This window comes from Diceros bicornis, chromosome 40 (assembly GCF_020826845.1).
Source record: "Diceros bicornis minor isolate mBicDic1 chromosome 40, mDicBic1.mat.cur, whole genome shotgun sequence".
In the NCBI taxonomy this organism is placed as follows: domain Eukaryota; kingdom Metazoa; phylum Chordata; class Mammalia; order Perissodactyla; family Rhinocerotidae; genus Diceros; species Diceros bicornis.
In genome coordinates this window covers 8665943-8688722 of record NC_080779.1, presented here as the reverse complement: position 1 = coordinate 8688722, position 22780 = coordinate 8665943, and the positions used below count along the sequence as shown (strand labels likewise).

At 36.0% G+C, this 22780-nt stretch overlaps 1 protein-coding gene across 2 annotated transcripts in view; it reads left to right on the top strand.

Moving 5' to 3' along the window:
* The window catches only part of MRPS9 (mitochondrial ribosomal protein S9), a 72884-nt gene that overhangs the window by 11890 nt on the left and 38214 nt on the right, over positions 1 to 22780 (top strand). Inside the window, exons 3-4 of one of the 2 annotated variants that reach the window (XM_058534376.1) lie at positions 20036 to 20098; positions 20187 to 20217. The exons of the other annotated variant lie outside the window; for it this stretch is intronic. Of the exons in view, the coding sequence (XP_058390359.1) occupies positions 20036 to 20098; positions 20187 to 20217 (94 nt within the window). The remainder of the gene's footprint in view (positions 1 to 20035; positions 20099 to 20186; positions 20218 to 22780) is intronic. 2 annotated transcript variants of the gene reach the window in all.

The following is a 22780-nucleotide window of genomic DNA, read 5'->3' as shown; positions in this document are numbered from 1 at the left end:
TTATCTGAAGGATAACGTCTTTGTATGGATTTAACATTTTAGATGATTTTAAATATTTTGATCATTTTCTGATTTTATGCATTTTAGTTTAATTCCCATCTTTTTGTATACCTTTCCTAATTATTTGTAAATGGTACTTCAGTATCTCTTTAAGGCACCAGACCAACATTTTTGACTCAACCAGAAGGATTTCTTATTGCCCTTCTAGATCTAGGTGATTTGGAGTTATGGACCTCATAGCTGCTGTCCTGTTTTTGAACCTTGTGGTAATCTGGACAGTATTTGGGGATATTAAGAAAACTATAATTTTATAGCACTAATTTTGTCATGGGGAATGCAAATATTGCTCCATTTTTAGAAGAGGAGACTGAGGCACAGAATGGATAAGCATCATGTCTACATATGGAAGTAGGGAAAAGGGAAGAGCTCTCAGACTTTAAACTTTGAATTGGTGTTCTTTCTTCGTATGTGCCTCGTTTCATAGATAACGGACACCTAACAGTATCCAGAATGTATTGCATAATTTTTAGCTAGATAGCTGCATACTCAAAAACCTGTGATTTTCAAGAAGAATTGAAGGACAAAAAGTAACTAATGTTTGGATACTCAAAAAATTATGAGTTCTTTAAGAAATGAAGAAAAGGACAAAAAACAAAATAAGATCTTCTCCTTCCTCATGTATCCTTTAAAAAGATAAGAGAATAGTGAGTATCTTGGCAAAGTAGTCATACTATAGATTTTTGTTTTCCAAATAGGAATATAATCTCTGTTCTCTTAAATCTTCTCTTTTGAGACAAGTTCTTCGCTATTTTATTTCTTCTTTTTTTTGGGTAGCTGCTTTATTGAGACATAATTCACAGACCATCTAAAGAGTACGGTTCTCCCGTTGTTCATCTGTTTACAGAGTTGTGCAGCCATCACAGTCTGATTGTAGAACATTTTCCTCACCCTGTAACAGAAACCTTGTATCCTTTAGCACTCCCTCTTCACTTCCCCCATCCCCCCCAGCTCTGGGCAACTACTTTCTACTTTCTGTCTCTAGATTTGCCTATTGTGGACATTCCATATAAACAAAATCATACAACATGTGGTCTTTTGTGACTGGCTTCTTTCAGTTGGCTTATTGTTTTCAAGATTCATCCATATTGTATCATGTATCAGTAGTTTATTCTTTTTTATTGCCAAATGATTTTCCATTGTGTGGGTATACAGGCATACCTCGGAGTGTTCAGTTCCAGACCACTGCAGTAAAGCAAATATTGCAGTAAAGCGAGTCACACGAATTCTTTGGTTGCCCGTCATATAAAAGTTATGATTACACTATACTGTAGTCTAAGTGTGCAATAGCATTATGTCTAAAAAAATGTACGTACCTTAATTAAAAAATACTTTATTGCTAAAAAATGGTAACCATCATCTGAGCCTTCGGTGAGTTGTAATCTTTTTGCTGGTGGAAAGTCTTGTAAAAAATGCAGTATCTGCAAAGCACGATAATATGAGGTATGCCTGTACCACATTTCTTTTCAATCCATTCATCATTTGATGGGCGTTTGGATTGCTTCCATTTTTGGCTTTTATGAACAATGCTGCTATGAATATGCGTGTGAAAGTTTTTATATGGTCATATTTTTCACTTCTCTTGTATATACCTAAGAAGCTATTGCTAATTCAAGGTCATAAAGATTTACACCCAAGTTTTCTCCTAAGAGTTTTATAGCTTTAGCTCTTACATTTAGGTCTTTGATCCAGTTTGAGGCAGTTTTCATATGTGGTATGAGATAGAGGTCCAGCCTCATTCTTTTACATGTGGATATCCAGTTGTTCCAGCAACATTTGTTGAAAAAACTATTGTTTCCCCATTGAATTGTTTTGTCACCCTTACTGAAAATCGATTGACCTTACTGAAAATCAAATACGAGGGTTTGTTTCTGAATTCTCAATTATATTTCATTGATCTATATGCAGGTATGACACTGTGTTGATTACTATAGCTTTGTAGTAAATTTTGAAATCGGAAAATGCTAGTACTCCTACTTTGTTCTTCTTTTTCAAGATTTGTTCTGGGAATGATGGGAGCAAATGCAAGTTTTTGTTTGTTTTTTAACATTGTTCAATGAAACATTACTTATTAATAGCAAAACCTTTAATATGACCTTGAGCTAACATCAAGTGTTAGATATTGGTTAAGACTCACAAGAATCAAAGGTTTTATCCTGTATCAAATTTAACTAATACCTTAAAGGATACAGGTTTTTAATTTATTTACTATTATTTTTTACATTAATTGATTTGGATATTAAACCAAGCTTGTATTCCTGGAATAAATCCTACTTTGTCAGTGTGGATAATCTTTTTTATGTGTTTTGGATTTGGTTTGCTAGCCTTTTGCCTGAGGGTTTTTGTGTCTAATTGATACTGATTTGTACTTTTCTTGTAATGTCTTTGTCTGATTTTGATATCAAGATAATACTGACCTCATAGAAAGAGTTAGAAAGTGTTCTATTTTTGGAAGAGTTTGTGAAGAATTGGTATTAATTCTTTTTTAAATATTTGGTTGAACTCATCAGTGAAACCATCTGGGCCTGGGCTTTTTTTTTGTAGTAGTGGTTTTTTAAAATCATTATTACTGTTTGCTTTTAAAGATGGTCCTCCCCTCTCTCCTTGTGACCTGCTTGTCCCTGAGTAACTGTTGTTCTCAGCAAGAGGATCCCACTACCCACCTGAGGTTACCCCTGAAGCATTTTTGAGCGTGTCTTTACTACCTTTTTGGATGTACATGGGGCATATTTAGCTCGCTGAGAGAAACAGAATCATTCAGCAGTTTTGTAATTCTATCTGAAGGGATAAACATTTTCACAACGTAAGTATTTAAATGAATTATGTTGTTTGGAGTGGTTAGTTCATTGCTTGGATGTTTAATCAGAATATTAGTTTGGGATTTTAAAATTATTTTCATGAGGATTTAATTTCTACAGAGTAGACATGACCTATAATTTAATTCAGTTACCTACTTAAAAGTCTAGGCTCACTGTATAATTTTCACATAGGTAAATTAGGTGCCATTGTATTCAGATTAAACCATTTGTTATTTTATGTTTTTTAGAAACTGGTTTTTCCATACTACTTAACCAGTCGCTAAAATAGTGGTAGTTGAAACAATCTGTGAAATGCATTTAAGCAAAAATATTTAAGATTTAGAACAACTTTTTTCATATATTAATATATCTTTAAAATTTTTTTGTTAAGGTACATACAACAGACACACATGGGTGTCTCCACATAGAGTGTCCTTTTTCTATTATTTAGAGAAATCTAAAAGGATCTTGCCATTCAATCAGATAGAAACAGTATGTTTAGTTCTGGTTCTTAAAATATAGAATTGTTTTCCAGAGACGATATGTTTAACATCACTATGTAAATGTGAGAGGTGACAGCTTTTCTGTACTTTTAAAATTGCATGTGTATATATAGATGGTAAAAGTAAGTTGATGTTATTTTGTGTCATTGTGCTAATAGAATATAGTAAAAATCTCCCTTAGATTTAGCCAATAAAGTAATGAAATAATGAATTAATATGATAAACATCCAATTGCTCCTTTAAAATATGTAGAATCTTCTAAAATGAAGCTGAATTTCTTGCGTTGTGAGGAATATAGATGCAGGACATGTAGAACTTTGTTGTTAAATTGATTTTTTTAAAGTATATTCATTATAGTTGAAGTGATATTGTAGAAAGATGCAGAACCTGGGATTAGGAGAATCCTTGGCAGTGTCACTAAGTAGCATTGTAATGTTCAGCAAGTCACAGCACTGTCACTTGATTTTCTCATCTCTAAAATAATACCTGCTTGCCTACCTCAGGACGTAACTAGGGAGCATGAGATTAATGCAATGTGTTATTGTTCTCATTACTATTAAACGTAATAAATAAAATCTACCATAACTTGAATCATTCACTAGTTTTCTAATTGCCTTTGTCACACAAATCTTCCATGCCACCTGAGAATGAATGTTGGGGAGAATAGTCAAGTACTGTTGAGTACATTGTTGTATCAGTGAGTGACTTAAACCGAGATTGCATTATATCGTAGGTTGGTGTTTTGTCTCTCCTAGCTCACTTTCTAGAGGCCTGTATGCAAGTGAGTGTTGGAAGTGAGTTTTAGCCATTTCCTTGACACCAGTGACATAACTCTGCTGTGCTAGACTTTCCTGCAAATGACTGATCTGCTTCACTAAGTCTCACATTTTATATCAATTAACTTTTTTGGCATTTTATTAAATTTAGTGGACTCTCTTTGGCATCTGAGTAGATGTAAAAGTAAGAGGACAATGACAACCAACTGTTACCAAAGCATTAAAATTATATATCCATTATGGTTCTTGTTTTCATTTATGTTTTTGAAGCTATTCTTTTTGTGAGAGGTTTGGCTGTGTATATAACCTGAAAGAGAGACAGTATAGCTGATGTGTCATTTAACATTTCCTACTGACAAAATGCTTAGTTATTTCTAAAGACAAAAATAAATAATTTGATATCCAAAGGCAGGAAAATAATTTAAGCGTCCAGATAATCTTTGGAAGAACATTGTGTTTGCTGTTATATGTTTAGAACCTAGAGTTCTGATAATATGTTTGGCTTTTAATATGTAAATTAAAACTAGATATAGTAATTTTTGTCTAATTTAATATGAACAGGAAATTAGATATTTCACAAAAGGAAATTTTCCAGATAAGGGAAAACTATTTTTAGTTGTTATTTGTAATGAAAAATACCACCACTTACTAAAAACCTCCTATATATGTGCAAGATGCTGTCTGGGAGCCTGGTATACATTACCACGTTTCATCTTGATAAAAGCCTTATGGGCTAGGTATTTATTGAGGAAACCAAGGCTGGACAGGGTCTTTCTGTATCCAAAGTCTGTTTTTTCCATACTTTCAAAGATTAATTTTTTGGTAACATTTTCTGCAATAAATTGTGACCTCTTCAGCCTTATTTAGTAGAGTATAGTGCATATAATTTAACCTCAGGATTTCCCCTTATGCCGCAGGATTTCTTTTTAGTATGGTTGTTAAACTGAGATGCCCCGACTGTGGCTCCAAGTGCATGTTTGTCCCTGCGCTGACTGGCCTGGCTATGCTTTATTACTGGTTCTTGCCATCTCCTTTCCTGTCAAGACGTCCGTGTCTCTGTGTCTGCCTCACCGCTCTTGCCTGCTTCCAAGCTTCCGGCATAACCAGACTAGTTAGGCCTGTGAATTAAAACTAAGAGCCATTGGACTCGGCACGAGGACCCGTATGCCCTTCCTGCTAAGTAAAATCATGAATTTATGTCAGCGATTTCAGCTCATCATAGGCCTTCTTTGTTGATTCCTAGGTTTACAACTTTATTCCAGAAGGTTGAGCTTGATTAGAAATCTGGCCTCTGGCCTCGCTGAGTGCAGCTTATGTAACTTCTCTGAAAATTATACATAGCTAATCTTATATGCTGGAGTTTCCTTAATTTAATAAGTCTCTTAAAAAGAATACAGATGTGGATTGGTAAAACAACAAGAAATATGACAAAATTTTATGAATAAAAATAATTCTGCTTGTCACTGTTCATAGTTAAAGTTACATTATTTAGAAGATTTTTGTATTATTAAAGCTACAGCATTGTGTATCTGCTAGAAATTTTTTTTTGCAAAATTATTCTGCTATGTTTAATGCTCAACCTTGGTATTAAATTTATATGAAAAAATTATTATTTTTAGTTGGTGAAATAGCAAATTAACTGAAAAGAAATTAGTCATGGACGAGTATAGATTTTCTCCATTTCACAATAGTTGAATTTTTGCCTCATTTCTTAAGTTACATTGAAAAGGGAGAAACCACTTATTGCGCTTTCCCACTGAACCACTAGGGTGCTACTGATCACGGTCAGAAGGTGAACAGGAGGAGAAACAGGCCCCCCCAGCAATCAGTCTTGTCTGTGGTGTCTTGCTGAAAGTACTGAAACACATGCTAAACATTTTGAAAATAGACCTTAGTGCTGTGTCTCTCAACTCTTGCTCCATAAACCTTTCCCAGACGACTGTCAAATGCCGATCAGTGTTTAAAAAGTATTTTTGGCTGTAATGGTATAGTTACTGTGAGGAGGAATCTCTCAGATGAACATTGAGCTGAGTGAGTTTTGTAATTCAATATAAAGCAGTTACAGTTTGGTCAAAAGAAGATTCTATGTGTTTGGAAACTATCAGCCCCATAGTGTGGTAACAGAGGCAAGGCAGAAACAGTTTTCCTCGAATAGTGACCCAAGGCTAAAGGCTGGCCAGGTGAATAGTAGTGCCCCAGTGCCCTGGAATTTTATGGACATAGTAACACATGGTTATATTAGAGTAGACATTGGGTTACAATTATTGCTAATCTGTTTAGTATTGGTGAGTCTTTGAATCCGTTTACATGTACCATCAAAAATCCTTTTTCTTGAATTCATGCTGTAAACACACCAAAAAGTTGAGGACCACTGGTATTTGCATTTCCCTTTTTGAATTAAGCAGTATCAGTTATAAATTTTAAGTTGGAGACATTGCAGTTGTATTAAATGTTATAAATACAGAATTGCGCTTGCATTTACTAATGTCTTTATTTGGGAATTAAAAGTTAAGTTCTGCTGTACTATAGAATTTCAGGAAAAAAGCCAGCAAATTGATATATAACACTACTGAAGTCTACCAATTACTTTTTAATTGGTATTATAGACCTCATTCTGAAACCAGAATGTTTTATTCTCCTAAGTGTGAATATGCTGTGTGAAGTTTCTCTAATTGATTTGCTGTGCCCATTCCATTTGATGTATCATTTTTCACAATATTTCATAATTTGTGCTCATTTCTAATGAACAGAGTCATTAGGACAGGCATGTCTAAGTACAACTGACAGCTAACATTAGGTGCCAGATGCAGTTTATAAAGCTATGTAGAACGGTAGAGAACAGTTTAAATAAATTAGCACCTGTACATTAGTCTCACTTGCTGGTAATTTATAAGCGAATCAGTAGAGATGACATTTAGGTAAGTCATTGATCAAGTTAACAGCTGCAAACCCACTGCCCAGCTGGGATACCTAATTAATAGAGATTGCATTCCTGACCTGGTGCTTCTCCTGGGTTGAGTCTACAATCTTTTTATGCTTTGACTTAAGCCTAAGAATATAGTCAAATACTTTGTCTTCATTTTAGGGAGCAGTTGAATTACCACTACTCTAGTTAAAATCTAAAGAAGTAAGAAACATGTTTACAAATGAGAATTACCTTACTTCATGACTTATTTGGATTAATTTTTTAAAATTTACATTCTTTATTTTTGTCAACAATTTTTTGTTGTTGTTTTAGATTCAGGTAAATCATGCTATAGTCTAATAAATTCCTAAAGGGTCCTATACTTATCATTAAATGTATACTCCAATTTTTTTTTTCTGGAATAAGCAGGGTTTTTTTTTGCTTTTGCAACAACCGGGCATTGAACCTAACCCATACATGTAACAATTTTTTCAAATGTGACATTAATTTAAAACACCTAAGAACTTTGCCAAGTTGAATTCCAGAACTTAATATCGGAAATATTAAGCTAGAACTTATTATAGGAAGATGCCCTTTGTTTTCTATTGCTGTGGCTCACATTTTCTTCTGAGTGAATTTAAAACTGAAAGATTAAGGCATCAGCAACCTTAAGTCAGAGTAAGGCAATGCTTTTGTATCTATTTCGGGGATATATTCGTGAATCTTTGAATACCAGTGTGTTAATTAAGGCCACATCCAAACTCTGGTTCCTGAAATGAGAAAAAGTCTCAGGAAACACAAATGCTAAGCCTAAAACAAATAAAAATATTGGGCTAGTAATATTGTTTTTTTTTTTTTTTTTTTTTTGTGAGGAGATCAGCCCTGAGCTAACATCCGCCAATCCTCCTCTTTTTTTGCTGAGGAAGACGGCCCTGGGCTAACATCGGTGCCCATCTTCCTCCACTTTACATGGGACGCCGCCACAGCATGGCTTACCAAGCAGTACTTCGGTGCGCGCCCGGGATCCGAACCAGCGAACCCCGGGCCGCCGCAGCGGAGCGCGCGCACTTAACCGCTTGCGCCATCAGGCCGGCCCCTAGTAATATTGTTTTTAAGCTTCTTGAAGAATCATTAATTGAGTCCCAACTGATATACATATTTTTGTTTTCTGTTTTTGTGAAAGCGTTGGGTGTTTCTTAGTTTAAATAATAGTTTTTTCATGTGGATCGTTTAGAAGTGGAAAAGGTATTTATTTCAGATAATTACGAAATTTCCGTTAATTCTGTCATGGTTAGAAACTTGGTCCAGTGGGCCAAACCACAATTCAGATGTGAAATGCCAGTTTTCCTCTAATTTTAAGATACCTAGGGGCCTAGACCATTTCCTGCTGGTACTTTTTCTCTAGTGCCTGGTAAGTGTGATACACACACCGGGGAATCAGAAAACAGAGCAGTTGACGGGTCGGTTAACATTAGCAGAGTCAAGTGTTTCCCTCACCACCTTCCTCCAATGGTTTTCTGGTTGATTTAATTTCACCTATCATAGTATTTAAATTTTGCATTTTTTATCATGCTAATGTAGATATTTCTGAATAACACATCAGGAAAACTGCCAAAAAAAGACCGAAGTATTTTAACATTTTCTTAGCCTTTGTGTTTCTCATTTTCTTATCTTCTTGTACTTCTGAATCTTTCCCAACCAAATTTTTACCTTAATTTAAAATTTTCTGTGAAATGACCCTTCTGCCCCCCACCAGATTCTTTCTTTATTCATTCTTTATTATAATTATCTTATTTGAAATACCTTCCTCAGCTTTGTCAAATTGGAAAATTGTACTTTTAGTCAGTGTGTATTTTGGAAAGCCCCAAGGAGTTCAAGAGATCAACCCACGGAAGACTTTATCTTCCATGAAATGTTCCCAATGTGGGACAGAGGCTGTTGAGTGTAAGGAGTAAGGATGAAGTTGTCTGCCATCTCAAAGGGAGCTTGGGGAAGTCTTTTGAGCTTGTGGCTTTTGAGAGAAACTGATTGAGGAAACCAGGGAAGTCTTTTGAGCTTGTGGCTTTTGAGAGAAACTGATTGAGGAAACCAAAGGGGCAAATTAGTGGGGGTAAGGGTAGAGATGGAGAGTTAAATACTGTGTTTGGAAGAGTTTGTGCAAACGCCTTTCTACTAAAATAAACATCAGGTCACCATGCCTTAATAGACCAACTGGGCAGCATAGGGTGCGCCTGCCACTGAGCTAATTTCTCCCAGCCGGGCCTTGAATTAGGACCAGGGACTTCTGGTCAAGGAAGGTGAAATCTTAACACTAGGGCTTGTAGGGTGGGAAGACTACTGAGAGTTAAGAAAGCGGAAAACTGTTGTGCTCCCTGAGGGGGTCTTGCTCCCATTACAGGGATAATGTGGGGTCACTGCCCTCTCATAACTGAGGCAGAGCTTCCAGTAACAAGAGACAGCAGTAACTTCGTCAAGACCATGCTGATGAGATTGGTGCTGACATAGCAGACTGCAGCATGCATATTTTCGTGCTTTGCAGACACGTAGAATTTCCAGTAGCTTCATCATTGCCAGCAGCAGGCTTTGGAGAGACATGTGATATGCCCTGCCCTCCCCCTACCATTCCTGCTTTTAAGATGGTGGTAGAGAATAGTTACTCTGGACCTAGACCGACAGCCACACTGGAGAGTGGGGGAGGGTGTTTCCTGGAGGGCACCTTGCAAACAGGGCACTGTCCCTGTAGGCTCTGGAGGACAATATTGTTCCTTTGGGTGAGCGTTCCTGGGCCACAAGAAGGAGGTGGGCGCTTGTCATTTTTGTTGTTGTTATGTTTGGTTGTTTTTTTCTCTCTTAGGCTTTGTTTCTGGGAGGAAGGAGTTGCAAAAACAAGCAGAAGGAGTTTTCAGTATTTGTCACAACTCGGTGTGTACATCTTTTTCTTTCCCGTAGCAAGTTAAGATTAACTACAGAAAAGAACAAGCGTGGGGGGTACAGCTGGAGCTGTGCCAGTAAGGACCCCTGAATTAATAAAAACCACAAGAAGACTAACTGGGAAGCTGGAGTCTTTTGTGAAACTACTCTCATTTCCACCTCATAGGCATGTTTGTATGTGCATGTGCACTTACATTTTCCTACCACTTCCAGCATATAAATGCTTCCAGCTCCTGCCCCGGCTTTGAAATCTAGGCTGAAATAGGGTATATAATCCAAGTTCTCTTGCCTTAGACACTGTACATAAAGGCCATTCTGGTTAGTAGCAGGGGGCCGCGGTAGTGCCAAGAGAGATGTCAGGAAATTCGACTTTCCAGATGGGTTCTGTGATAGAGTTACCCATTCAAGTCCTCAAAGAATCAAGTCATAGATCTGAAGTATTAAAATGCTACTGTCCAACCCTCTCACCTCACGGAAGAGAAAATTAGGAATGGTCATCATGACTACCTTCATCATAGAAGTCTTCTATTCAAAGACTATTTGGTTGTTAGTACTCTCTCTTGTGACAGTGGATATTTCTTTGTTAATTTAGACCAGTAAAATTAAAAACTTTGTAATAGTTTAGTGACGTTTAAAAACCTGCTGAAATACACATCAGTAACATCAGTATAGTATGCTCTATGCTACATGAAGGCTCTGGTTAAAATAGCCTGGAGCTGTATGTATGATTGCCACTAGCTATGTGTGATTATTTAAATTAAATCTAATTAATATTAAATAACATTAAAATTTAGTTTGCCAGTAGTACTAGCCACATATCAAGTGCACCGTAGCCTCATGGGCTACTGGCTATCGTATTGGACAGCAGAGATTATAGAATATTTCCATCATTGGAGGAAGTTGTATTGGACAGTGCTGGCTAGAGAATTGCTCCATTGTTTCCCCCCTAAATAAGAATTTATAGTTTTTGCCTTGTGTTATTTAAAAGAAAGAGCACACTTTGGAAGTATAAATAATATCATTCTGCAGTTTCATTTTTATATTATCTTTCATTGAAACGATTCAACATACCTGAAAAACTGGTTTTGAAAACAGTTCATAAATACTATGAAAGAATAGAAATTTAGAAGTTTAGAAAATGGTTGCTTTATCTGAGTGAAACAACAGAGGTTTACTAAAACAATTCCAAATTACAGAGCAAAAGATTCATATGACTTGTATGTGTATATATATCTGTATACACTCACATACATATATGTATTTATGTATGTATGTTACGTGGGGGTAGGGCCCAGAATTAAGAAAGTGGAACATTCTAGGCTAAGAGCAATAACAGTAAATATTAATTTGTATACTTTTTCTTATGAACATTTCAATCATACAGAAAAGGAGAAATAATGTACAATGCATACACATATGACCATCACCTAGTTTAAATAACTTTTAACATTTTGCCATATTTGCTTTAACTGTATATTTTTTGGCTGAACTATTTTATTTTAAAGTAAATTACAGACATCATGATGGTTCACCCCTAAATACTTGAGTATATATCTCCAAAAAATTAGGATATTTTCCTGTGTAACCACAATATCATTATTACATCTGGCAAAATTAATTTGGATATAATCTCTAGCAGGGGGTGGAAACATTTATATATTAATCTATATTTAAACTTCCCCAATTATCTATAAAATGTTTTATTTTGTAGTTGATTCACTCAAGGACTCGGCAATCAGTTTGGTTCTTGATTTATCTTTTGAGTACCTGCTAATGTTCTAAATCTAGGGTGGGAAATCAATGACTAAGATACTAAAGTCCTTTGCCTTCGAGAACACAGCTCTAGACATGACATGACCCAGATGAAAATCAAAAGATTTGGTAACAGGGCATGGAAGAAAGAAGAACTGGTGGAAAGCAAGGTAAGTTGTTTGAGGAACAGCTTTGAATGCACTATTAGGATACGTAAGTGGAAAAACCCTAAAGACAATTGATAGTCGGAAATTGTTTGGAGCAAAAAAATAGATTTCATCTCTCTCTACCTAAATTTGCTTGAAAGGAAGAGGGTCAAAGATGGCACTCAGAGGGAGCCAGCATTTAAGAGAGGAGCAGAGATGTGTTTAGAAGAGACCAAGAAGGAACTTGCAGAGAGGTAAGAGGGGAACATGGCCGTAAGAGAGGGGGGAGACAGCAACCTCATGTGGAAGAGACCTGAAAATAGGTCATGAGATTTGAAAAGAAGCCTTGGTGACCCCTGACAAGCAATTGCAGGGTGGGAATTATGGTGAGGCCAGATTGAAATCTTGGGGAAAGCATGGGGTATTTTGGGAAGTGAGTATGTGCTTCTAAGGACAGGAATGTGAGTGGGAATTGAGTGTTTATTGGCCTGAGTGACACTAGGAGTCTTGTTTAGATGGCTTGTTCACATGAGCGTTGGGGTTACTCACAAAGATGGCAGCAGTTGGTAGTAAAGGAAAAAATTGAGTATCAGCCTTTTGTTATTGCTACAAGTAATGTGGAAGTTGAAGGCAGTAACAGGGATGGGGAGAGAATGGACTAGCCAGATGGTGTGGGTCCTGAAAGACGATCTCTCTCCTGTTTGACTGAGATGGCAGGGCAATAGGATAGGTGGAGAGCACTCTAATAGGGGTATAAACAAAGAAGGGGAAATAACAGAGCCCTGGGGACTGAGGGAAGGCGACACAGGCAAGGTTGCATTTGATCTAGGTCTCAAAAGACAAATAGGAATGTGTCAAATGGAGAGACAGAACAACAATTTTCCAGGTGGAGAAAACAGTATGTAAAGGCACATATTTAGAAAGGAAGAAGTGACTGTTAAGAAAAGCCGGATGAAAACAGAACTACCATACCATCTAGCAATTCCACTTCTGGGTATTTATCCAAAGAAAAGGAAAACACTAATCTGAGAAGATATATGCACCCCTCTGTATATCGCAGCATTATTTACAGTAGCCAAGATATGGAAGCCACCTAAGTGCCCATCGATAGATGAATGGATAAAGAAGATGAATAGATAAAGAAAATGTAGTATATGTGTACAATGGATTCTTACCATTTGCAATAATGTGGATGGACCTAGAGGGTATTATGCTAAGTGAAATAAGTCAGACATAGAAGGACAGACACCGGATGATTTCACTTATACGTGGAATCTAAAAAACAAACGAACAAACAAAACGGAAACAAACTGGTGGTTGCCAGAGGGGAGGGGTGGGGGGGTGGGCGAAATAGGTGAAAGGGATTAAGAGGTACAAATGTCAGTTATAAATAAGTCACAAGGATGTAATATGCAGCATAAGGAATATAGTCAATAATATTGTAATAACTTTGGTGACAGTTACTAGACTTGCTATGGTCATCATCTTGTATTGTATATAAAGGTTGAATCACTATGTTGTACACCTGAAATTAATATTGTATGTCAACTATAGTTCAATTAAAAGAAAAAAAAAGAATGGAACAGCAACCAAAAAAAGCCAAATGAAAAGTATTATTGAAAAAGGTAACTAACCGTCCTCCTTGGTATTCCCCGTGTAACCTATAAATAGTTCTGCCGCAGTTCCTGTGTGTGTTATTTTATTATGCCACATTATTTCACGTATAGTATTACAACAGTCCCTGTATTTGAGGTTACGTACGAGTCCCCTCCATTGCTTTGGGGTCAGGAGCCATATCTTACTCATCTTTCTAAGCTAGCGGAGTGCCTAGAATGTTAGGTGGGATAAATATTTGTTGAATAAAATTTATCAAGGTAAATGGTCAGTTTCTTTTCCTTTAAGCCCGTTTGGGTTTTTCTGTTAATTTTACCACTAAATAGCTGAATGTCCGTGATGTCAGTGAAGAAGTAAATCTGTTATTTGAGAGAACTAGATTGATTCCCTGTGATAGGAAGGAAGAGCACATTCTGAAATTTAATTTCAGAAGGTTCGGGTTCTAGCTTTGCCATTTATTTCAGTGTGATCTTGGCTTCGCTGTCTACCTGCTGCTGCTTTGTCTGTAAGGGAGAGCTAATGAACGCATGATGATTTTATAAGCCTTAAAACAGAGTGGGAAAGTGCTTCACGTAGACTGAACATTTTTGTATAGCTAACATTTCTCAAGTGCCTGCTGTGTGCAATGCTTTTACAAATAGCTTTTTTAATCATCAAAACGACTGGATAAAGTTGATGTCCTTAGAAATCAGAATCACTGGGAATGGTGGTACTTGAAAAATATTTTTATGGTTATAAGACACAATAAGGATTATATGTTACCTACACATTCATCCTATTTTCATGGTCACCACTCCCTTTTTCTTGAATTCTGAAGTGCAATGAAAAGAAGAGTTTATAGCACATAGTGCTCTGCCCAAGAGCTCTGTTTCAGCTTAATACAATCAAAATTCTCTTGTTTTTATAAATGTTTACAGTTTATTTCAAAAAGGTGTTCACCTGCTTGAGTTTTTACAGCCGTTTGTGTTAACTGGGAGTTAAGCAGACACAGAAAGCAACAAAATTGTTTTTTTCATAAAATCCAGGTAGTCCTGTGTTTGCCTCAGAATGTGTAAGCAATCTGTTTAGAATGCCTGTAGGGGATAAGTGGAAGTAATGGGTTAGGTCATGTTACTACTGTTCTGTGCATACTAAACAGATGACTGACAGCATGCTGGGAATGTCTCTTTTCTATTTTGTGTTATTTTGTTATTTGGTTGAAAAACAACTGGTTTATCTTATTTACTGTTTCCTGTTTTGTTCCTTTTTCTTCTATCCTTTGTTTTTCATGGTTTTCACTGAATTTGTGATTTTGCTTTTTATCTGCACGATATCTTTTGCTCTGTGGACCTTTTCCACAGTACTTGGTACAAAACTTGATATAGTTTGGTACAAATATAATGTAGTTGGTACAATATAGCATAGTATACTGTAAATACTATGTTAGTAGCTAGTAACATACTATGTTGTATAGTATAATATGATCCAGTTGGTGCAATATGGTAGAGTTGGTTGTACTATTATTACAACCTAATATAGTGAGGAATTATAAATTAGTATGTGTTAATTTGCTTTTAGCTGAGAATTTTTTTTTAAAGGCAAAGCTACTTTTCCTGATCCTTTCAGTTGAATTTCAGAATACTTCCAGCAAATTCTTTGTTAGCTTGTTTTCATTTTTTTTAAAACAGAGATTGCCTGTAAGACCTAGACATCCTTTGTAATTGATGGTTTATTTTTAGGTTTTACCAGTTAACTTCCTTGTCACTTTTCTGAGTCTTTGTTTTCATGAGAAATCCGACTGTGGGATGGAATTCTTCACGTTTTCATTTCCCTCTAGGACTCTATTTGGTGGTCATCTAAGTTAATAGTAGTTTTTGTATTTGAAAATGATGCCAGTGGTGGCTGGAAACTGATTTGAAAGGTCGGTTGGATTTTCCCCCTTGTAAATTATGGTGATCTCCCTCCAAGTTGAAGAGTTGTGGTTAGTCTTCCCCCGGTGCTAATAGTCTCACCCGGGGCTTGGATTCAGTAGCACCTTTGCTAAGATGTCTGACCAGCCTTGGGGCTGCTGTGTATGACTGAGAACCAGACCTGAAGTCCAGCTGGCTCACAGGTGCTGTAAGCTCATGGTGGCCCTGCTTTGATGGGTTGGGTTTGGGAAGGCTTTATTTACTTATTTCAATTTTTAACATTTTTCCCCCAACTTTTTTTATTTTGAAAAATTTCCAGAAAATTTGAATATTCAGTGAATACAAATAAACACACATATATATACACCCTTCACATAGATTTTCCAATCGTTAACATCTTGCCACATTTCCTTTATCTCTCTGTATATATAAAAAATTTTTTTGAGTGAGCCATTCAAAATACAGGTATCATAACACTTAACCCTTAAATATATCGACATTTATTTAACCCCTAAATACCTACATCCTTTATACCATTGTCTCCCACAATACCACTATTATGCCTAATACAATTATAATAATTCTATAATGTCACATATAGTCCATTTTTAAATTTCCCCAGTTTCCCCCCAAATGTCTTTATAGCTAGCTAGTTGTTTTAGAGAATCCCAGACCGCTTGGCTTGTACAATTGTCCCACGCTCTGGCTTTCCAATTGCTTCCTCTTGATCAATTTAGATTGTATAGATGATATGACTTATGTAGGGGGAAGAGAGAGAATCACCCTCTGCCCTTTCCCTTAAGGTTCTTCTGGCTGGCCAAATAATCAACAAGACAGGTTAGCAGGAGAAAATAATACCAAGTTTAATAACATGTATACATGGGAGAAAGCAGGGACACTGCGTTTCTCAACACAATAGCAGAAATTTTCATCTTAAATATCATCTTCAGCCAATGACAAAGGAGGATTTTGGGGGTGGGGGGAGTCAGTTACAGGAGATTACCACTAAAGCACAGTAAACAAGAGTAAGGTTTATTATGTAGCTCAAGGCCTCACCTTCCACATTGATAAGTCACTAGAAATGAGCTCATCCCCCTCTCTTCTCCAAACAGAGAGGGAGATACCTTTACAAATGGAGATTTCCCTTATAAATGTAAATGATTGTCTGGCAACTCTTCGCAGGGTCATCCAGAGAATGTGGCCAGAGAGACAGAACTTCTGATAAGAGGGGCTTGTTGGTGCCTTTCCTATTGTAACATTTACCCTACGTTATCTTTACAGCCATCATGATAGATCTATTCCAGGAAGGAGCTACCATGTCAAATTCTTTAGGCAGTTAGTGGGAGAGGTCAAATGTCCTCAGAGAAAACAACCAAGGTAAAGAGATAGATTTCAGGGTGGCCAAATCTTGATCTCCCACACTTACCTGATATTATATACTTCTCATAGGCTCACACCAGGAGGTACATAGTCAGTTTGTTCCACTATTGACTGTATGTCTGATCCCTTGGTTAACGTGGTGACCACTAGACCTCTTTATTGTAAAAGTAGCTTTTCTCCTTTGTAACTAGTAAGTAATCTGTGGATGATATTTTGAGTCCATGTGAATAGTCTATTCCCCAATAACCTTTTAGCCACTGACTTCAGCATCCACTGGTGATCCTTGCCTGAAACTCATGATTACCTTGGAAGTTGTAAAACAGTGATTTTCTGCTACTGTCATTCCCTCTGCTTTTAACTGGTATTGTTTTATAAAGAGGCTTTCCTTTTCTCCTTGCCCCCCCCCACAAGAGTGTGTGTATGTATACATGCACACTCTTAAACATAACATAGCCACGTATTGAGTCTGTTATAAGGCATTGTCATTGGTTTTTTTTTTTTGATGTTCGAATTGTCCTAGGTTTGGCCAGTGGGAGCCCCTTGAGGCTGGCTTTTTGTTCTTTTGAGTACTTCCTTGTTTTCTGGCACAGGAAGACCTTTCCTGTGCCTTAGGCCTACAATCAGCTATTTCTCTCAGATACTCGGTTCATTATACTAGCAAATTGTATTTAGAAACCAAGATTTAGGCGCTAAGGGCCACCCATTGCTCCTGGAGTTCCATTGCTTCTCTGCTCTTTCAGGGGACAGAACTAAAAAATAATATTTTTTAAATATTATAGGAATAATGTAGGCAATAATATTTTTTAAGGATCATGAGTTTATATTGATTTGTCTAATTCAAACTTAACATTACATTTCTTCTTTTATAGTTGCATTTCTTCTCCCACAATAAATTTTGGTCACCATAAAATTAATATGTTTATTTGCTTTATACTGCAATATACACGAAATATTTCAGAATTATAATATTCTTTCACTCTTAAGAATAAGCCTACCAAGTAAAGTTGAAGATTTCTTTGCGATTATTTTTTGTCATTAGACATTAGTTTTATTTGTTTCTGTTTGTATTAAGTTTTAGAGTTTCTTTAGAAAATTTTAGTCTTTAGTATATAAAACATTTACATGCTTCAAAGTTCAACTATATAAAAAGGTGTATCCAGAGAAGTGTTACTCCATCCCTGTGCCCTTCACCCTACTCCCTCCTATCTCTTCATAGATAATGATTTTTATTAGTTTCTACTTTATCCTCGTTATGTTTATGTTTGCAAAAAGAAACGTATATTTTTTCCCTATTCTGATATGTGTTTTCTTCTTTCTGTTTTTCTTTCTTATACCAGTGGTTGTATTTTAAGTACATTTCTTTTGCATCTTGGTTTTCTCAGTCTTTTTTTATGGCTGTAGAGTACTCAATTGCATAGATTTCCTGTCATTTATGCAACCCATCTCTGTGTTGTTGGTTGTTGTTGTGTGTGGATTTGAGGTTTCTAATATTCTGTTTTTATAAATCAATGAATAACCTGTGCTTATGTTGTGTTATATTTGTTGGGATGTATCTTCAGGGTAAATTCATAGAAGTGGGATTGCTGGGGGAAATGTATATGTAGTTTTGTTAGATAGTGCTGAACTTCCAACCGTAGAGGTTGTACCATTTGAGATAGTGCTGAACTTCCAACCGTAGAGGTTGTACCATTTGACATCCCACCAGCGGGGTGTCGAAGTGTCTCTAAAACCTCACCAAGACTGTGCTGTCAAGCTTTTGATTTTTTGCTAGTCCTGTTAGATTAAAAGTGTTAGCTCAATATTTTAATTGCACTTTTCTTATGAATACATTTGAACCATATTTTTTTATGGTGTTTTTAATTGGTCAATCTTTTTTTTTTTTTTGCTTCTGAATTTTGAGTTATAGTTAAGAAAGATTTTCCCATGTCTAGATTATAAAAGAATTCACCCATGTTGTCTTATAGTACTTGTGTGATTTCATTTTTTATATTTATCTCTCTGACTCATTTGGAGTTTATTCTGGTGTGTGCTGTGAGGTTTGGATAGTTTTGCCTTTTTCCAAATGGCAATCAGTTGTCTCAATATCACTTATTAAAAAGTTTACCCTTTCTCCTTCAGAGAAGGAAGGGTGCAGTGTCCCTGGTTTTAAAAGGGAAAAAAAGTTCATAAAATTAGCACTCTGATGTTTCCTCTAAGTTTTTTTTTTAGTGTCAATTTTATTGCCAAAAGGCTGAATGAAAGGATGATGCTTGACCCAGAGACGTAACTGGGCTCCCTAATATAACTGAATTTGTACCCTCAGAATTATAGACCTCTACTTTCAGGGGCAGAATGTGGTCCAGCACATTTACTGTATGGATAGACAGAGAAGGCGCATCTGGAGAACAGGCTCTGTAAAAGAGCAGCACTGTGTACAGTGTTTACATGAGCTGCCAATTCCTTTAGAGTTAATATAGGGTGCTCAGAGCCAAGGCAACAGGCTTTTCCTCTGACACCATTCAACAAAGATGAAAATGCATGTTTTTTGTTTTTGTTTTGCTTGTAATTGTGAGGAGGGATATTGAAGAAGACACTAATGGCTTAAGCAGTTGTTCTCAAGTTGGCGCAGTACTGCTCTCTAGGAGGTGAAGGGCTTTTGGAAATGTGTGGGGTGAGATTTGTCACAAGCACTGGGGATATTACTAGCGTGGATTTTTGGAAAAGGGCCAGAGATGTTAAATGACCTGCAGTATAGGGACAAGTTGCCTACAGTGGAGCTGTGACACTGAAAGTGCCAGTAGAATCCCCATTGAGAAACAGACATTTAAGAGAACTTGTTTGGGAAAATGTAGTTTAACAGTGTCTCACAACTTCTAGGAAAAGTTCAAAGAGCATCTGAAAGCATCCAGAGTGTTACGGTGGATGAAACTTAGAGCCTGCTCTAAGTCTTTGATATTTGCACTACCAGCTGGGTGTTAGAATGAGTCCTCTTGAGCACGTTACCACAGAGGTTGTACAGGAGCACCTCCGGTTTTTCTTTAGAAAAAAAGGAGAGAGATGATTTCTGGTATCACATTCATGTTGGAAGCTGAGGCTTGAAAATTGTTAATAAGTAGTTTGATAGTTGCAAATTTTTTTTCTTTTGGGGGATGTATATGTGGTAATTTTGTTAGCCCATTTAAAAGATTATGTACACAAAACTCTTAGTTCGATGTCTGGCACATAGTAAGCACTCAGTAACTATTATTTATAACATTAACTTGTTTTTATAACAATTGTTAATTAACCTTTGTGTATATTTTCAGAGAGCTATTGCTTACCTTTTCCCCAGTGGTTTGTTTGAGAAGCGAGCCAGGCCAGTAATGAAGGTAGTTATCTTAATTAATATTTTAAAAAATTTCACTAAGGTTTATATGTTACAGTAATTATCTAATGCACTTTTAATTTATTTTACAGCATCCTGAACAGATTTTTCCAAAACAAAGAGGTAAGTTTGCCCAAGAATGAAATAAACGGTGCTTTCTTTACTGCAGCCTTATGTTATATCAGCAGTCACTCATGTATTATGGAGATGCAGTTCTATGTCATGGTAGTTGTGAAGTAGGTCAAAAATATTTTATAACTAATAATGAATGACTGGAGTTTATAAACTATTTCTTTTTAATTAAATAATATTAAAATTAGATCAGATTAGAGTTTATGCTTATACTAATGTCATACTAATTATTTGCATTCTAATATGCCTTTTTGAGGAAGAGTTTGGTACAAATCTGCTGGAGACTAATTCAAATTTTTCATATGAAAATTTTTAATTTTTCTTTATTTTGGAAGCATATTTTCACTGAATACAAATTTTCCCCCCTTTTTTGGTCTTTCGTTACTTTATTGATGTGATTACATTGTGTTTTATCTTGCATTGTTTCTGATGAGTGGTTAGCCATCATTCTTATCTGGCCCTCGGTTTTCTCTGGCTTCTTTTAAGATTTTCTTTACCTTTAAATATGTAAAATAAAATCTTGAAGAAAACATACAGCAAACTTTAAGGTTGCCAGGAAATAGTATATTTACTATTTTCTAGTTTACATTAGAAGCCTCTTATCCAATGTGGACTGGTGGTAGTTGTCAGTTAATTTAAAAAGTGTTAACGCTAGAAATCATTTCTTAAAAACACCCAAAATATAAATTTATATTTATTCATCAATCTTTTGCTGTAACCCTAGAGTTTTTTTTATTTGAGTCTGTATCTGTTTCTTTTGCATATCTCTACCACTGATGCATCATCAAAGTTTTTTAGTTTTGATTTCCTTACAGTGGAGTAAAGAACTTAAAGAAACTTCCTAAGACATCTGGGTGCAGAATATTTCTATATTTCTACAGATTATTCCCCTAACCACACTGAAATTGAACAAACCTTTTTTTTTAGTAACTTGTCTTCCTAAAGCATTCAACTTAGTTTTCATACTAGCGGCAACTGTCTTTTCTTTTTCACCCGTGTTTCATTTGTTTTTGGGCATAAATACAACTGACTCTTAGTAAGCATGTAACTCAGCAGCAGCAATGTGTAGATATACTAGAGAATAGCCTGGTAGCCACAAATGCTCAGTATGCAGGCAGCATTAGTCAGTATATTTTAGGATTGGTTAAATCGAGATTGGTAAGAGAGCAGACATTTCTCTGAAAACGTTATTTGTTTTGCATTGATGTTTCTCCTCAGTCTTACCAGTGTGCAAAGCTAGGCATTCTGTCATTCTGCTGCTCCATTGTACTCTTTGAAATGGTAACTTTTATTTTGAACCTTGTTATCAATATTTTGAGTCTTTTTATAAATATGTTCTGTCTTTTGTATTTCCTCAATTCCTAGGCGAGGTTGATTATAAACTATAACATCAATTTAATGAGTAGCTTTTGGGGAAATAATAAATGAAGCCTGTATTAAAAGTGCACATCAGTTTTAAAGATGCAGCTCAGTTTTACAGAAATAAAACTGTGCATAAGGCACGTAACTTAGAGTTGGTGGCTTTTCTGTCAGTGTAATGACAGTGATTTTTTTTTATTTTTTCCTTTTTTTGGTGGCTCCTCTATTCTTCAGCCTCTCAGGCTCCTCACTTAGGTCTCTTCCTTTCTTTGTTCTGTTTATCTCTACTAGTTGCATCTCTTGTTAGACATCTGCCCTTCTAAGACTGGTTCTTTCTTTCAAACTATACCAGCTTCTCAGTATTGGAAGTTTATTGCTGTCAGGTGGAATGTAGCAACTGAAACTTCTGTACCCTGCAGAATGCCCATGTATTATTTTGGAAATATTGTCAGTGTTGGTAGGATTTTCTTACATTGCAATTACCTATATTTAACTACATTTAAACAATACTCCTTTAGAATTAGCAAAATATTTTTTGCCACCTACCTACCTCCCTACCTACCAGTTTTGCTGTAGTTTGTAAGTAGAGGACAAACTGATTTTTTTATGTTAAAAAATATCAGTGAATTTTAGATTTGAATAGATTATGATACTTGTGCTACCACTTCCCTGTTAAAAGATGGAAGCTTCCAGATTGAGTTAATATAAAAATCCTGCTCTACTATTTAAAGCAAGTGATAAAAATATTGGGAAAAGCAAAGATATATGCTGGATTGATGACAGAAGCAAGGAGTAGCATGTAATACTAGGCAAAATGAAATTCAGGGAGGTTGGGGTATGGCTCAATGAGACAAGAATGTTAATTTATATTGATAAAACCTGATATCCGTTAAGTTGATTTGATGACCGTGAACCTTTCTGTACCAAGCATTTAGCATTGAAATGTTTAAAGCAAATCTGTTAACTAAGGCTCTAAAGAATTTGAATAACACAGCATGATTTTATAGCTACAGATACAAGTACAAAGAATAGATTTTCTATGCAGATGCCAATGGAATATTAATAGAATTATGATGTAACAGGTCATAGAGAAAACCTAACAAATGCCAAAAAGTAGAAATTATATAGATCAGATTTTCTGACTTAAAATCAGTAGAACCATAAAACTATTGGGTTAAAGAGGAAATAAAAATTG